This window comes from Falco naumanni, chromosome 16 (assembly GCF_017639655.2).
Source record: "Falco naumanni isolate bFalNau1 chromosome 16, bFalNau1.pat, whole genome shotgun sequence".
NCBI lineage: Eukaryota > Metazoa > Chordata > Aves > Falconiformes > Falconidae > Falco > Falco naumanni.
This window is the reverse complement of record NC_054069.1, coordinates 1088278-1105640: the sequence shown is the minus strand read 5'-3', so window position 1 is coordinate 1105640 and position 17363 is coordinate 1088278. Positions and strand designations below refer to the sequence as shown.

Sequence of the window (17363 nt, the reverse complement as noted above, 5' to 3'; positions counted from 1 at the left end):
AGTCTTCTTTTTTAACCAGGAGCTATTACGCTTCTGAATATAACTGCATATAATATAACTACATATTAAAAATATTGTGTATGCTGGCATTGCTGCAGAACCTGGCCTCCTCCCTGGAATGTGGGCATAATTCAGTGTAATGGCTTAGCATGGAGCCACCGCTGCTTAGGCTGTGGCAAGGCAAAGGCAACGGGCCGCCGAGGTTGAGTGAAAGGGATTGTTATATGGGATGACAGATTCCTCTGGAGGTTGTTGCTGTTTGCAGAAGGGAAGCCAAGACATCAGTGCTTAATATCTTCCAGAAGTTCTCTGCTTTAACCCTTCAGGAGCCTCAGGAAATAAGTTGGAAGCTGGTGCAAAGGCTCCCTGTGGCTCTGCAGCATGTCCTGGTACAGTGCCAGTTATTTTTTCTGACTGCAGCTTACGGCAGTAGGATTTCTTGTGCTGTGTGGAAGACTGGTGAGCCAACCCAGAGATGCTCTTGTCACTAAAAAGTAGCCAGCTACTCTTTACTTGCTGAGAGACCTGTTGCAGTACACCAGTGCTGGCTGCTCAGTACGTGTTTCTGACACGAGTGAGTTTAAGACAGTCCCTCTTTGCACTGGAGACCTCTTGATCCGAGAAGTGATCTTTGCATTGTAAGCGGTGCTTAAAAAAGTCAAACCCAAAAGGGCAGTATGTTTCTTAACACCTTACACACACCATCTACTGACTTTCCTTACGTCTGAGCTGTTGTTTTTCAATGATCCAGTCCACCTGCATTCAGGCCTGAGTCTCTGTATCCGAAATGTACTATTTTTCCTTGGCGTTTTTAGGTCATGATTGCATTAGAGCAAAATGACAATCCAGGAGAACTTCTAATAATGCGTTTAAAACCTGCTCGCTTTAATGTCCTAGCAGTTTTTTAAAGACTTTCCATTTATGTTTGAGAGGATCTTTCCCTAAAAACCTGGAAGGTAGACTGTGTATCTTTCCCCATCTGCTCTCAAACGAGGTCTCTGTGTTGCAGCAAGTACAGCTTAGTTTCGCAGCAGGCGGACCCGTGGCCGCTGCCGTACAGCATTCTTGATGCGTAGCCTGCTGTGACAGATTTCTTCCTGCATGCGACTACATTTCCAAAACTCTGCTGCTAAGCAACTCAGTCCAAGAGTCTAGTGTTGCTCTAACGCAGCGCCAGTGAGTAACAGCCTAGTATGATTTACTCCAGCATTGCTGGCTGCAGGCAAGAGCATTAGCAGCGTAAGAAACAGGCTTGTCAGAGTACAGGTGATCTTGCAAGCAGGTCTTGACTGCTGAAATAAGCTAGATATATTAGTCGGTGTGCTTGCTGCTTCAGCTGTCACTTGGTTCTGGCCAATGTAACAATAAATCAGTTGCAACTTAAGAGTTTGCGCTTGGGCTTTTGCAAGATGCTCTCGCTTCAGTGTGATATTTGTTAATAAAGCTGCACCAGCTGGGTACTGATGGGCTTTTTAGCTTTAGCAGCACTGGCTCTTTGACAGCCGCTTTAAATCTTAAAATGGCAGTCTCGGGAGATGTTAGGAGTCAAATGTCTGAATGGTGGTCAGTTGCGACGTACAACTAACTCTCCTGTCGTAATATTGACGAATGGGTATTAAAGGTGTTGGTAAACTGACTCTTCCTTTGATTGAATGCTCAGGCTGCAGGGCGGGCTGGAAGCGGACCAGCTGGCTGTGCCGCTGGGTGCTGGGCTCTGTCCTCACCCCCAGCTGGAGCAGGCTGGAGAGGGGTGGGAGCAGGGGGCTGGAGGGAAGGGCAGGAGTGACCGTGGAAGAAGGTGTTCCCCTCTGGAAGTGTGCAAAAGAAAAAGCTGATGGCTTTAGTCGTAGGTGATCCAATGCACTTTTCCACATGGGTTTTATTTTCTTACTCCTTCACTGGGCTTTTGAGAGAGGTTGTGAGGTAGGGACAAATTAAATAACTCCACATTTGAAAAAAAAACTGTACCAGCATTGGGTGGAAGTCATGTCTTCAGCCCAGTGCCAGCTGGTATCATTCTGGGTGTAATTCCTGCAGGTCAGGGAGACCCCAGCACTTAGTAACAGCTTTTCTCAGAAGTGATCTGACTCTCCCGATACTGTTACGGCCCTGCTGCATTAGGTTGGATATCGCTGGGGGTGTTGCACATGTGTCAGGCTGATACTGTAAAAGAATTCACTGCAGTCTCCTCCCCTCTCCTGTCTTTGCACATAAAGAACTGTGGTAAACCTGGAGCATAAATGCCCTCTGTAGTTAATGGGCGGTTTTGGTCTTCCCTTGTTACAGTCAGGCATTTTGTAGGGGTCCGTGGAAACCTGCTGTGTGCTGAGCTGTAATGCACCACCAGTATTTCTTTAAGTTGTTAGAAGGTGTGAAATATTGGGGGGTGGGGGGGAATCTAACGTACATTTGAGTCTTCTAGAGACTTTACACTGAATATAAGTGACAACGCAAAACACTTTGGCAGAGTCACAAACACAGTTTTCGGAAGAAACCTGGAACAACAGCGGCAGTGTTGGATGTCGATGTCTTTTCTGATTAAACTCCCCATGGTGACCGTGTGCTGGGGCATGGCATTGAGCTCCGCTTGTGAAGGGCATTTTGACTTTCTTCTCGGCAGTGGCTTTTCCTCCTCTTCTTGCCGGTGCTGTCTGGGCAGCCCGGCCTGCCGCAGGACCCTGCCCCTGGTGTCGTGGCAGCTCTGCCTGTCCTGTCCCTCTCCGCTTTGGATGCTCAGCGCTTTACATTGCTGCCGAAGTGCGGAGCCAAGCACATACAAGCTGCTTTGTGCTCCCTTTCCTACAGCAGTGTGGTCTGTGCTGCCCTACCTATGTGGGAAACACAGCAGGTAAAGGCAGGAATATCCTGTGTTGTCACCTCATTTCCCCAGACCTTTCCTCCATTCCCCTTGATTTAAAACGAGATCGGTGCCACGTCCTGATGGCCAGCATTGCACATACAGGGCTCAGCCTTGCTGCTTCTGTGCTTTTGGACAAAGGTTCAGCTGCTTAATTACTTTATGGGTCGAGAGCGACTAAGAACACAGTTTGAATGTGGTGCCCCAAGATGGAGAGTAACCTGTATTGGAAGGGGACCAAGGTGAGCAAGTGTCCTCCCAGATTTTGATTCACCTCTTGGCTTTTCTCCTGTGCATGTTGCTGGGAGGCCAAAGCTGTAGCACAAGTGAGTCTGGTCAGGCCTAAGCTAAAATGCCGCGCTCACATCTGCTGGCCAGAGTGACTGGATCTGAGCCTCCTCTACAGAATAGTCAAGCTTACGTGACCAAGATCTGCTTTTTCACATCACATTTGACTAGTTAACCAGATTACATCAATTTAAATGTACCTCCGTAAGGTTCTGCACTGGTTTAACTAAGCTCATTCAAAAACCGGTTTTAATTAGCAAGTGCAGTCTTTGTGTTGTAAGTGCCAAGATTGCTTTTAATTTGCATAGAACCCATGGAGGTAGTGCTGCAGACTGTCAGCAGATCGTCGGCTGAACCACAGCAGTGTTCATTGCTGAATTTTCATTCCTTTCACTCCAGCAAACCCACACAGTACTTGCATTGCCTCAGTAGATCCCCCTGTAATTACTGTGGGGCCACTGCTAACGCTACAAGCAAAAGCTGCTTTCCCATTAAAAGCCTGCATGATGTGTTTTTACACCTGCACCTCAGGTTAGATTTGGCTAGATAGTGGCCCAATTTGCAGCTTGAGTTTTGTGAACCAATTACAGCTTGCACTGGTTTGGGAGATCTCAATCTCTGCCATAGAAAGACTCTCATTAGATCAAAGATCCTGTGATGGAAAGAAGGCATAAAGAAGTCAAGGAGGAGCTGTGCTGGGGGACCCAGCGTTGGTGGGGAGGGGGGCCTTTACCTGGCTTTTACCTGGGCTTTTTTCCCTTAGGCTTAGGCTAACTTTTAATACCAGTTGTTAGAGATCATGTGTTTATAGTCAAGGTGTGAAGGAGTTCAATTAAATCAGTTAGCCCCGCATGCAGTTTTTTGTGTCTGCTGTCTGTGGATGGACATATTTAAGTGTAGTAGTACAGGCCATCACTGTAGGCTGCATTTGTGAGTGTGGTTTGCTTTTGTTCCTCGACTAGGATAAATAAATAATTTTCCATACCACCTCTAATTCATGGTTCAGACTCCTGTGAAGTTCTTAGGCTTGCATCTGTTAAGCATTATAGTAATTTTATAAGGCTTCTGAACTAAAAACAAATTACTGGCACAAATGTCAGCTGAAGCCATGGAGCTGGAGGGTTTTTCTCCTCTTGTAACAGAGTGCTAAATGAAAAGTTGGAGAGGTCACTTGTAATGCAAAACACAGTACAATGTAAACCTGGAACTGAGAAGAGGCAGGAATTGTGTGAATACACCATCCTTTTGTTTGAATTCGTTAGGTGTGGCTAGCTACACTCTGGTTGGTGAATGCTTGCTCTGCCTTCAGCTCAATCCGGTGCAGTTTATTGCTGGAGCTGAGGAAGAAAAAGTGGTAGTGGCTGGGACCCAGGGATTCAGCACCTGACCAGAACCTAGGAAAGGTTCTGGAAGTTTTGCCTTTCAGGAGGATAAGGACTGGAGGAGGATGTGGTGTAGCTTGAGGGATTCCTGTGCTTAAGCTGTGGATGGCTGACCTCCTTGGTCACAGTTTGGTCTGCTGAAGGTCTGGTCAGCCTGCAGCCCAGGTGACTTACTGAGCAGCCATCAGGTTTTGCAGTATTATGTGGTAACACTGTACCACCTAGACGTGCTTTGCACAGCACAGCAGCAGCAGACACAGTTCTGTGCAAAGTACTGCAGCCTGTTCCTCTGAGCTGTCTCTTCCCAAGTCTTGTGTTTGTGGTCTCAGGTGACACTTCATGGTGTGTCCCTGCTGCAAGCCAAAGAACCTGCACTTGCAGCACCTCTGACTTGCAGAAGGAGGTTCTTCATGTGCTGAAATGGTTTGTTTATCTAATTGGCATCTCCAGTTATGTTTCCCTTACCTTTCTCTGCAATCTTAACGCGCTTAATGCTGTTCAGCAAGCCTGTGATGTAGTTTGTTAGGATGTTTGGCAGCCAGTGAAGGTAACTTGAATTCTCTCTATTGTTTCTTGCTGTTACCTCAGGTGATGAAATAATTAGGAGAAGCTCTGCAGAGCCGCGCTGTTGCTGTGATGCAAGGTAACTGTGACAAGCTGAGGAGAATACAGTTCCTGGAAGCCAGTTTTAGCAATGTGATCAGGCTTGCTTGTTGCCTGCAGAACATCCTTTCTCACCTGCTGAGGCTGAATGCACAAGAGCATACCTGCCATCCCTTGCACCTTTCTGAATAGGAAAAGAAAGAATTTGCATTTAGGATTAAGTTGCCCTTTGACACTGAAGCTCGTGTGCTGTGAAGCACTCTGTTTACGGCAGGGGCATTCACCTCTTGTATGTGTTTGATAGTTTCTTTTTGAAAAGAGAAGCTGCAGCTGCTAGTGTAGCGTTAATATGAGACTGGAAAATGAGGAATTGGTGTTTCTGTTGTCAGCATGGGTAAAGGCTGGCCTCTGGGAGGATGTTGTAGATGAGCTTCCTCTGGCTGCAACTGTTCCAACCACATTTGTAGGCTGTTGTCCATGCACTGAAATGGTGAGATTTTCTTAACTGGGTTTAGCTGGTATGCTGAGCTGTAGATGTGAATGTGGGTTTTGTGCTTCTGTCATTGAAATGCCAGTTCTGTTCCCCTGGGGACAAGGAAAGGTCATAGCCGAGTACAGCGCTCGCACAAGCAGGGTATTAATGTTGCAGCAGACCAAGAGGATTTGGACGTATTGACTTTTCTCAAAACTCCATCAGTATTTTCTTCACCTTGTGCAAGGCACAAGTCACTGCATTGATTCTGAAGAGGGATGTGGACAAGGTGATAACTTCCTTCCTGAGCAAATGCGACTTTTTCTATATGCGTCTTGGTCCACAGTTTCCTGCTTTCACTTGCTGCCAATATTTGCGTTCATGCCACCTCCAAAAGCCACTGATTTTGCTGCAGAATGGCCTCATTTTTTCTGCTGCATCGCTTTTAGTTAGGTGGATTCTGCTAGTTAGTTAATTCAGAGGAGGAGATGCCTCTGTTTTGCCTGTGAGCTTGTCAAGAGAAGTCTCGCCGGTTCAGTAACAAGCTATTGTCTGGGTATCTAGAATGTCAGTTAGAGTGCATCTTCTATGTCAAGCGTTTTCTTTTGACTAAAAATTGTACAAATTGCCTATTTGCATCCGGAGAGATCACTTTTAGTGACCCTAAGCGCACAAGCAGACTTGTGATGACAGCTTGCCTTGAAAAACATGTGCCTCTGCCATCCGACTGTCCATACGGCAGCATGGCGTTGCCGTAGAGTGACATCTATCAAGCTGAGCTCCCAAAAAGGGACGTGACCTACAGTAGCCTAGAGTTCAAGTTTTGTTTTTATCACAGCTGTGTGTCCATATGCCATTTAAATGCCTCTACATGTACCCAATATGCATATCATCTTCTGTATATACTTGTTGCTGTCTGGTCTGCAGAGCTCCTTCTGACTAGACAGTTCTAATGTGGGGAAGAAGGCAAAGGTGGACTTTGATCCGCGGCATAAGGTAAGGGATGACACCAGAGTGCGTTGCGTGGTGCAGGTCAGCTGGGAAGAGCAAACGGTAGAGCTTCAGCCCCTTGGTAGTGCATTGCAGCAACTCGATGCTCGCCATCCCGCTTGCAGCGCAGAGAAGCTATGGGGGATGCTGTATTTAACATCTAAATACGACTGTAGCCTGGAGGCTTCCTGAGGTGTGTTGTGCTGCCAGCGCTGGGCTGGGCTGCCATGCAGTTTGCATCCGCTACTTTTGATATTTTATTTTTTTCTTCTTTTATTCTCTCCCCCTGTCCCTGTCTTAATTTCCAGTCTCCGCTACTTGAGTTCTCCTGAAGGTCCTGGGCAGCATTGGTATCTGCTTACAGGAGAGACTTTTACCCCTCCAGCAGCTGCTTAATCCAAACAGGCTATGTTCCCGTGCTTCCCAAGCGTTTCTGGCAGGCAGGAGCAGCTGGAAAGAGAAGTTCTTCTCTGTCAGCCCCTCTGACGGCTCACGCTGTCAACCCAGTAAGACTGTAGCTCTACTGAATGGAAAGGAGAGGGCTTCTTAGCTGGTGTAACTTGCAAATGCAGGAGTTCAGGTGCCTGCCCTTGCATTTCGGCTGGGCTTCTCCAGGCTTACTCATTCATGAGTCCCAAGACCCGTACCGGGGACAGCTTTTCATTCAGTTGTACTCTGCCAAGTGCCCTCACAGAGTAACATGGGAACCAAGTTGCATGGACAGGCTCCCCTGCAGCAGAATACATCCAGTCAGTGTTTATTGAGGGTTTTCCAGGAGGAATTTGGAGTAGGAGGACTCCTCGGAACAATTCTAGGAAATTCTCCTAAATAAACATGTCAGGTTTTTTCAATGCAGTCAATTTGTTTTGTGCCATCTGTTGGCTCTCATTACATTGAGAAGATCAATTGCTGACTTATGGGAACACTTACTGGCATAATTATGCTGTTATAACGATTACTGATTAGACTGATCACATGGCCACATTCCAAAAGAAGTGGGTTTTTTCCTTATTTTAAGTTATGCCACTATAGAAACAACTGAACTGAAATGGAAAAGGTGGTTTCTTTATGGAATGATCACCCATGCAGGAAATTTTAATTATAGTTTAATTATAGTTATAATTAGATCTAGGTGCATGTGTGGCATGAAGTAATAGATGTTATCCCAGGACAGGGTCTTTAGTTTTTTCCTTTGTTCACTGCACAGAAGAAAAAGGAAACATTCACCATTTCATGGCTTCTTTCCACTGAAAACAGACGGTGGTGTTCTACCTTTTTCCCTCACTTACACACTTCCCAAGAAGTTGGAGCAGTTAAGAGCACAGTGGCTGTCCTCTCCCTGCCCCTGTGCCACCCCCATTCTTCTCCTGCCTGTCCACTCGGATACCCGGTAGTTTATTTCCCTTCTTGTCGGCAGGGCAGTATTGATTCAGGGAGGTCCGTATGACTGTTAGCTGTGCTCAGCTGATAAACAGGATGTCCATATAAATTTTAATTCCTGCAGGTAGGTATTTTCTCCCGTACCAAGACTTGTGCCTCCTTTAGGAGACTCTTCGCCCTTGGTATGATCTTCCAGCTCTGGTGGCTACCAGATTTTAAAATCTGGTCTCTCAGGGCAAAATAGGAGCTTAGAATTTTGTTTGTGGTTATACTTAGGGCAGTTCAGGAGAAGCCTGTGTTTTTGATAGTGGAAGATGTAGAGGCTCCGTGTGCTGGGCTGCAGACCGTGGTCGGTGCGTGGGGCAGAAGGGGCAGCCTGGGCTCGCTGGGGATGGTAGGAGCCCACAGCTGTGAGCGTTCTGGGGTGCAGTGAAAGCAGCTTGCTGGTTTGGCCCAAGTGTAGTCTCTGTCCCACTTGACTTCTCACGTGGTGCCATGGGAGGTGTTGATGCTGGCAATAACTGCTTGTGCCCTTCTGGCCTTCCAGAGTTTCAGTACCTCTCCTTGAGTTCCCTAACTACGCCTTTTGCCTCTGTGGTTGAAATTTCCACTACTTCTCACATGGCTTTTGCCTGGTATGGCTTTAGAATAAAAAAACCCAAACAAACCCAGAGCAGTTTTCAGCTGAAGCACACCAGAAGAAAAATCTGGAAATAAAATGGACAAGTCTTCTGGCTCTGCAGAGCGAGACCTCCGCAGTGATTTGCAGGCGCCAGTTTGAACACCTTACCTTCTCTCTACCAACTGTTGTTTTTAGCAACTTAACGTTTCTTCCAAATAATAATTTCTTCCTCAGATTACTAGTGTAAGTTTTACTTGGATCCAAAAAGGAAAAATTGAAATGTTTAGAATTGGAAGGAACATTTTGTTAATTGGTAGCAGCATGTATGCTCCAGACTTGGCATATATCCTACTGCCTGTAAGCTTCATTAACTTTTGATAAAACGACAGTTAATTTTTCAGACTCCTTTTTTGTAGTCTTTCATTGTTTAAGAAATTAGATCATGGTTTTCTTCCACTTCTGCTTGTAGCCAAATTTGTGCTTTATTTAATGATGTTTAGTCTTGCTCTCTCTCTATCTTACATGGTATTTGTAACCATGAGGGAATGGACGTGATTTGGGGTTTGGGTGGGTTTTCTTCAATGTTTCGTGAGACTACCTGAAACTGATTTTTCCTGCATACGTACTACCACAGAGCACGAGTTCTCGTGGTGCCGCAAATGTCAGTGTTCCCTTCGGCTGGAGCGGGAAGCCTCTTTGCCTGTACTTTCTTGATGCTTTGTCCTGGAATGGGATGGTTTTGTGACAGCAGCAGCAAGTTACTGGTAGCAGGAAGAATTCCATGCAAAACCTGCAGACTGGTGTGCATAACCTGCAACAACAGCTTGGAGGATGGAGCAAACCCCAGAGGAGGAGGAGGAGGGCGTGCAGTTGCAGGGGCTCTGTCCTTGTTGGGAGGCTTAGGCAGGGCGGACTTGCCCAGAGGAAGGAAAGCGTGTGCTTAGGAGGGCTGGATCCATTGTGGCTGTTTCCCTGTGACCGGGTTTTAGATGAAGTCAGTCTGGCTGGTGTGACCAGAGGACTTCAGCCAGTCTTTTCTTCTGTTGAAATCCTGAATCATCTTTCAAGGGAAGGGAGAATATTAGCCAGCTGGGAAATGCAGGAATGGAGAAACCAACTTGGTCTGTTCTGGAAAGCCTTTAAACTACTCCTTTCCTCTGGAAAAAAAAAGCAATCCTCCTAAACAGACCAAAGAACAAACCTCTGAAAGAAACCAAATAAAGTACCTCTGCAAAGGCCCAGGTGGAACGCAGTCCCCCCACGCCTGAAATTGCCTGCGCTTTCCCTTCTGCGGCGAGCGTGGAGGGGATTTCCTACTTCGACCCTTGCACGTTCGTGCGGAAGCTCTGAATTTCCTGAAACCGGAGCACAAGGTGGTTTCCCCAGGCCTTTCCAAGAGACTTTTACCTTTTATGTTACATCAGTTGCTGGAGGCGTTTGAATGGAATGAAAACATTTTGAAGAAACCCCTTCAGAAATGCCAGGTCTCTCCTCCTCACCGTTGAGGATGGCTTTAGGTTTGCTCACGGGCCGCCTGTTTGGCCAAACTCACAACAAGGTCCTTCACAAGAAGACATCTTCTGGATGGTGTTTGTGCTCCTTTGCTACCAGTTCAGTGTTGTGTGTCTTGTGGGTGTGGAGGTTCAGGGCACTGCGTGTAAAGCCCACAGCGTAGCAAGGTGACAAGCGTGGGGCGGGCAAGCAGGTGAGATGGCAGCCTGGCTCTCCCTGCCCCGTGTCGTCAGAGAGAAGAACAGCACAATTCAGTTCTTCCATTTTTGTCTGGCCCTGCTGACCAAGTTGTGTACAATCAGATGCTCTACATACCTTGAACTTGGCCAAGAGTGTCAAAGCAAGCCATATAATTAAGCTGGGAAATGAGATTTCCTTCGAAGAAATACAGAGCTGAGAAAGGAATAAGGAGCTCAGGAATACTCTGCATCTGTGGATTTTAATTTATGTATTTGTGCCTGAAAATGACTCATGTCTCTTGGTAGACATCTTGGCTTCACTCTTTGAGGAAGCTTCTCTTAGCTTTATATATATATGTATATAATATTATATATTATTTTTAATGTATTTATTTTTATATATATATGTATATATTGGTTTAAGTTGTGTGCAAGAACAAGCTTTCATAAAAAATCCTTGGTGAAAACCATGTAGTGAGTGCTTTCCAGTCACCTTCTGGCGCTCTCAACTTTTCCAGTCCGCTCCTGAGCATTGTCCTTGAAACTGTGCGGTGCAGATCTAGCAGAGCCGTACCTAACGAGAGATGCGCTTCTCGCCTGTCTGCCGCTCAGCAGAGGATGAGCTGCAGTCCAGAATGCTGCCAGCCTAGAGCAGGACAGCAGTGGCTCGTCACCCTGTTAATCACTGCCGGTTAGTGCTGGCAGCCTCATGGAGCAGGGTCCAATTCTGCCGTTTCACCTTGTGTCTCAGCTCCAGCCCTGTTCCTGCCAGCAGCTCCTAGTGCCGAGTGCCAGACCTGGCTGCCTTTCAGCTGCTGTTCTTGATGTAGGAAGCATGCTCAGTGACTTAGAAGTCTGGAATCGTTCCTGTACTTTGAATTAAAGGTTTCAAATGAAAGAAACGGCTTACTGTACTTGGTGCCTTTTTGGGAATCTGCTGTGTTCTGCTTACATGCAGGGCAGTTATTCCCCTGGCAGGGATTTTTATCATAAAATACAAAGCTTAATTTTCATGTGCTTCAGGTTGTTCCCTTAAAGACCCTAAAGATCCTTTTTTTGTTTGTTTGTTTTTCTGCAAACAGCACCATGCTTGTTAGAGCATCGTTTTGTGCTGCACTTGGGGTTTGATACTAGAGAAGTACATGTGTTTGGGATCGTGTGCCAGTGTGGTTTTCTTGTCCACGGACAGGGCACACCCCTGTGTGTGGAGCACTCATCCTCGTCCCCAGTGAATGCTCGAGTCTGTTACAAGCTAAGCATTTATGTAATTGAGCTTTGGGCTCCTCTGTCAAATCTTTCTGGTTGTGCATCATCAGCATTTTTTACCGCAGTGCTGCTTTGCATGCCCTTCCCCATGTCTTTGCATGATTCTGCAGTCTTCCTTGACAGAAGTTTTGTAAATTATGGTTTAGCAAAGCAACCAGGAGAAGATTTGTAAAAGTGGTTCTTTTCCCAGGGAGAGCACTGTCTCTAAGCGAGAAAACCTGCTGCTGGATGTTAATTCAGCTCACAAATCTTGAACTAGGCTGGCATGCTATAGCTTCTCGCTCGCACTGATGTTTCTTGGTGGGGAGGAAGGGTGCTTATTAACTCAAGGCTGAGATTTGATTTGGAAGAAGCAGTGCAAATGTTCCTCTGTCAGTAAGAGCAGCCTTTTCTCTCAGCTGTTTGCCCTGGCAAGGTATCATGCTGGCGGTTGCCTTTTTGCCCCTGCTCCTCTGGAAAAGATTCCTTTCCTTACTGTGTGTGGATGAAACAAATTACTTTCTTACCGTGGACTTGAGGCGGAGGTACTTTTTAGCACAGAAGCATCTCCACGTTTGGAGTCTGGTGGCTTTGCTGTCAGTGCCCGAGAGAGCCGGGAGCCACCAGTGCTGGGGAGGGATTCTCGGGGAAGGTGGAGCGAAGAGAAGCGAGGAAGTCTTCGAGACTGGAGAGCAGCTGACTGGAAGCACTTAGACTTGTTTAAACTATGCTAGTGTAGTGTTATAAAGCACTTTGGTTTTAAAATAGATAAATAAATACCTCAATTGATAGAAGCCTGAACCCCCCTGCCATTTCCATCCCTGCTCATATTTATCAGCCCTGTTATAGTGAGACATTGTGTGGATAATGCAACAGAGTCCCTTCCACCTGCATCTAGATTTCAGTCCCCCTCTGTGTGGCTCGCTGGCAACTTCTCCCTCTGTCTTACTGCTCTTATGCCACAGCGCTGCAGCTCTCGGGCCGGTGTTTGGGCACATCCAGCACTAAGTTAACATGACAGTGGTGAGGCTGAAGAGCGAAGCCGGGTGGTGAGATCTAGGAAGCAGGTTCCTTTGAACAAACAGAATGAATGTTTGGGCTTGCCTGAAATACATCCAGGAGGTCAGAAATAACTGGTTTTTCAGCACAGTATTGGCTGCCTCCGTGAGCATGCTGTACTGCAGTAATAGGCAACAGCCTGAAAATCCCACTGCCTTCTGCAACACTGCTCTCCTAACAAGGTACCTTCTGTAGGGGAAATATGCTGAGACCTAGGAAACAAAGCTTCTTCCTACCCACTTTATGGCAAGCTGGCTGGAGTCTGGGAGGCTGCTCAGAGATCCCAGATTTCCGAGGCAGGGACAATGTATTGTGCTTTTGTACTGTGTTCAGTACGGCAGGGTTTTATGTGCAGTATTTGTTTTTTAAAATGCTTTTCCTAATGTGCAATTGGGTCAATAACCTCTCTTTTGTTTTCTCCTTCTTTTAGGTTGCTATAAAGATAATTGATAAGACACAGCTTGATGAAGAGAACCTGAAGAAGATATTTAGAGAAGTTCAGATCATGAAGATGCTTTGCCACCCACATATCATCAGGTTATACCAGGTAGGGGCACTCTTCAGTGGATTTTCCATTCCTCTGCACTATAGCTTTACACTGTATAGTAGAGCTTTCTCTAGGGTTATCCCTTAATTCCTCGTACATGAAATACTGGGGAAGTCCTTTATGTTTTCAGGGTCTCAGAGTACTTTGATTAGAGGGATGGCAGAGGGGGAAAAGTGTGGCTAATCCTTCTCTTTTCTGGGAGATCATGCTTCCGCTTTGGGCTGGCCCCTTGCCATTTGTTTATGGCTATTGTGTGCTTTTCAGTTTCCCAGTTGAAACCGGATGCGGGCTCCCCTTCTCAATTTAAAGGAGAGAGTAAGTCTCGCCCACTAACAGGACTGACAGCGCGCAGCATCCCTGCTCTCCTCCCCCAGCCCATGGCCCTGAGGACTTGCTGATCTGCTCAGTGCTTTCCTGGAAGGGATCATTAACAGCGGCAGACCTGCTTTTGAATATTGTTTGCAGACTTTTTCTCCAGCTTGTTTGGCATTTTTAATCTGTAGACAAAACCACCAGAGGCAGTGTCCATGTGTGTTGCCTTTTACGTGTGTATTTGGTGGTGCTCCTCCAACTGCCTCATCAAATAAAACAGCAAGGAAGTTGCAAGAGGCTAGAGACAAACAGACTTCAGAGTGATGGGAGCAGGGAATAAAGGAGGCCATCACCTTGTTGAAATGTTACGTGCTGTTTTGGAAGCTGTGGGACAGATGAAAGACTGGACCTTTCTGATACAAGGACTCAAGCAGTGACGTATAACCCAAGAGTGCTAAAAAGCTCCGTACAAACTCTTCTCTGTTGCTTGCGGTCCCAGTTCTGCAAAGCTGTGGGACAGAGGCTCCTTCCCAGCACGCTGCCAAAGCTGACCACTGACTGCCAGGTTCACGCAGAGCTACTTGCCCCTTTGCTGCAGCAGTACACTTGCTGGAGGGCTCACAGTCCCAGGCTGTTTTGGGAAAGGAGGGAACATCCATCCAGGCTGTGGATGGAAAGTCAGCTCTTCTTTGGGCTTGTGCACAAAGCAGAAAAAAGGCTGCCCAGGGCCCTTCATATTGGGGAAGTATTCAGGAGCAAGAGGCTGATTAGGATGGGTGATCTCCTGTTTGTGGCTGCCTGACTCGGATGGCAGGCATCAGAATGTTACAAAGTTCAAATCCTGTGGGAAATAATGCCAGGGTTATTTCATTTTGTAACGCAGTGTGAGTGTGTGTGTTCTAAGGGAGAAGTTGTGGTAACCCTCAATAGAAGTTGCTGTTCCCTAGAACCAATTCTTGTCCGTTCAAGCCCAGTCTGCTTCTCATCTATGCCTGATAGATAAGAGTATTTATATGGACTCCAAAGAGTTAAACTGAGTAGAAGCGTACTGAGGTTAATGTTTAGCTATTTTCACCAAACCACCAAGTGTGAGATGCATACAGCAGACACTGCGGAATTGTGGCATTTTTAAGGCACTTATGGAATGCTTATGGGCTTCTTAAAGCTTGGGGGGGGGGTGTTGAGTTGAAAAAAATCCTTTTTCAACCTGTTTTATTCCATCTAAAGTTTTTTATATGATACTGAACAGGTGACAGTTGTGGCTTGGCTTTGTCAAGGTGAGAGAAGAGTACATGCTGCAGAGCGTGTTCTGGCCATTCTTTCTGGGTACTTTCAGTGGCATTTATTTTTAGATAAAAGCTACTAAAGCCTGGAGTTGGGGATTTGGGACCTTTCACAGCTTTTCATCAGGAATCTGAATTTAAAAATCGTATTTTCTCGAGTTAATAAAACTTGAAAGTTGTAAGTGAAAAAGGAGAAAGTGTCCATAATGATAGTAGCCTATAATACAAGAGATTCTGTCTGGAAACAGAAGTGCACTTAAAAATATCTGCCTAAGGGTTTTCTGGACGTGCAGTATCCCCGTTAAGTGGGAGCTGTGTGTCTGTGGCAGTTGAGCAGAACTGAGGTTCATCTTTGTGTTATACTCTTAACATTCAGAATAATAGCAATCCAGCTGTTTAAGCAGCTGCCGTTGCCTGGATCAGGCATGTATTTTTTAGAATACAAAATGTGTGTGTTCGAGTCCTAATTCTCGGTAAGAACGAGCAGGATTGGGCTGCAGGTACCTAGCTGCTCTGTTGGGGATAATAGTCCATTTCCTTCCTGTAAAAAGGTGAACTTTCACTTTTCTTTGAAACAGAAAAGCCAAAACAAAACCAAAATGTTTCCAGCCCTTTTCTAAACAAGGATTATCGAAACTGACCTGCAGTGCCTGGCACCAGAGGCTCAGCACGGCGGCCCTGGAAGTGAAAGGCAGTGTGTTTTTTCCATTGACAAAGCTGTGAAGCCTGTTAAATAAATAGCATCAGGTTCTGGAAAACACCCCAAGTGTGTACTTGCCCGAAGGCGGCTCACGAAACACAACCCGGTCACAGAACAGCCCTTGGAGCCACCCTTACCAAATCTGCAGGCAGGAAGGCAGTGTTTGGTGCTTTTTGTGTGCTCAGTGTGATTGTACATCACCCACTCGCGAGCATTAAAAATGTAGTTGGGACCTGCCTTTAGCATATAGTACCTTTCCCTGTGCTTCTCTTCTGCATCCTGACAGGGGCTTTCCTAGAAGTTGTTCAGGACTCTGGTCATTTTGGAGCACAGGTTTCACAACGGGTGTTAGAACTGTGCTCAGAAGTCAGTCGTACGCTTCAGAGTCCTGGGCAGTAGCCCCGCTGCTGTGCCAAGCGTGGCATTGCTCTCCATCAGCCCCTTGCTGCCTTTGTCTGCATGGTGCCTGGCCTTTTAAAGAAATCCCATCTTAATAAATTGTTGGCCTTGGAGCACTGAACCCCAGTATCCTAACAGACTCTTAAAAATGTGTGCTAAAACCTGTTAACAATGGGGTGTTGCCTGGCTGAAACATGTGGACTCCCCAAAGCAAAGCCTGAGCTCTGGGGTTTTTTCTAATAGGTCTTGACAAATTTGAAAGTCACTTACAGATTCATCAAATTTTCCCCCCTTTGGCAAAATTGTGTTGGCTGTTTTGGTGCCTGCAGTGGACTGATGAATTAGAAGGATGAACTGGTTTGGTTGTAGCAGCCCTGAGAAGTCTCCCAGGCTGCTGGAACATAACAAGACTGGGGAGCAAACGCTGATGGGAGGGGAAATAGAAGAGGAGGAAGATGCAGATGAAATGTTGTGTTTAGTTACAGATTTAGTGTTTCAAACTTGCTGTTTGATTCTTGCTTTCCCCAATTACTGTCCATTTCTTTGCACAGCTCTGTAAAGCACAGGAAAGTACTACTTTTGATGGATGAAAGCAATTATATGTGTTAGAAAAAGAACAAATTAATTTTTTAGTTTTTTTAGTTACGTTTCTTTTTGTACAGGGCAGTCTCCTTACCTGTCACTTTTCTGTCCTTGTGTCCAGGTTATGGAGACGGAGAGGATGATTTATCTAGTGACAGAGTATGCTAGTGGAGGGGAAATATTTGGTAAGTACATTTATTGTGTTCTTTAATCAGATAATGCACTTGGTCAACTACAGTAAACTGAAAATAGCTGCCGCGCTCTCTTGTTTCAGTTGAGAGATGCCCTTCAGCATGAAAACTTTCCATTGACAAGAGGAGTAAAGAAATAAATGATAACAACTTGATGGAAAATAACTTCCACAACCTCTGGTTTTTCTTTGGGTTTCATTGACAAATGGTGCTACTCCTCTTTTATGCTGACTTTGGGATTAAAGATGTTGGAAAGAGTAATCCAGCTGGATTTTAAGCTGTCGGCTGAATGGTTTGCTTCCCAGCAAGTTATGTGAAACTTGGTGATGATAGCAGAAACACTGGGGTGTGTTAGTAGCTTTCAAAGAAACAGGCAGTCCTGCAGTTTTGTAATATTTTGTTCTCAAAACAATGTTTTTTCTTACCTTTTTGATAGCTGATTTTATCTTAGCATGCGTTAGTTACATCTACTCTAAAGTCCATTGTCTGCTAACAATGTTTTGGCTGAGCTTTCTTGACGACAGAAGCTATTCTTTACAGGAAAAAAGTATCTGGGCAGCACAATTGCAAGAACTGTTGACTGATTTATTCATTTTTGTTTTATTGCCATGACCAATAAGATAACTTGTAGAGGCAGAAATTTACTTACACACTGGGATTTTGTGCCAGGTCACAGAGTCAGAATTTTGCAAGTTTGGTCTTTACTAGCTTAGTTAATGTGAGCCTCGGAAAAGGGAGAAAATCCTTTGTGCTTGAAGCG

At 45.8% G+C, this 17363-nt stretch overlaps 1 protein-coding gene across 1 annotated transcript in view; it reads left to right on the top strand.

The window, feature by feature from the left end:
* SIK3 (SIK family kinase 3) overlaps window positions 1-17363 on the top strand; it is a 91790-nt gene that overhangs the window by 36042 nt on the left and 38385 nt on the right. The window contains exons 2-3 of the mRNA XM_040616222.1: window positions 13020-13136; window positions 16534-16597. Of these exons, the coding sequence (XP_040472156.1) occupies window positions 13095-13136; window positions 16534-16597 (106 nt within the window). The 5' untranslated portion in view covers window positions 13020-13094. The remainder of the gene's footprint in view (window positions 1-13019; window positions 13137-16533; window positions 16598-17363) is intronic.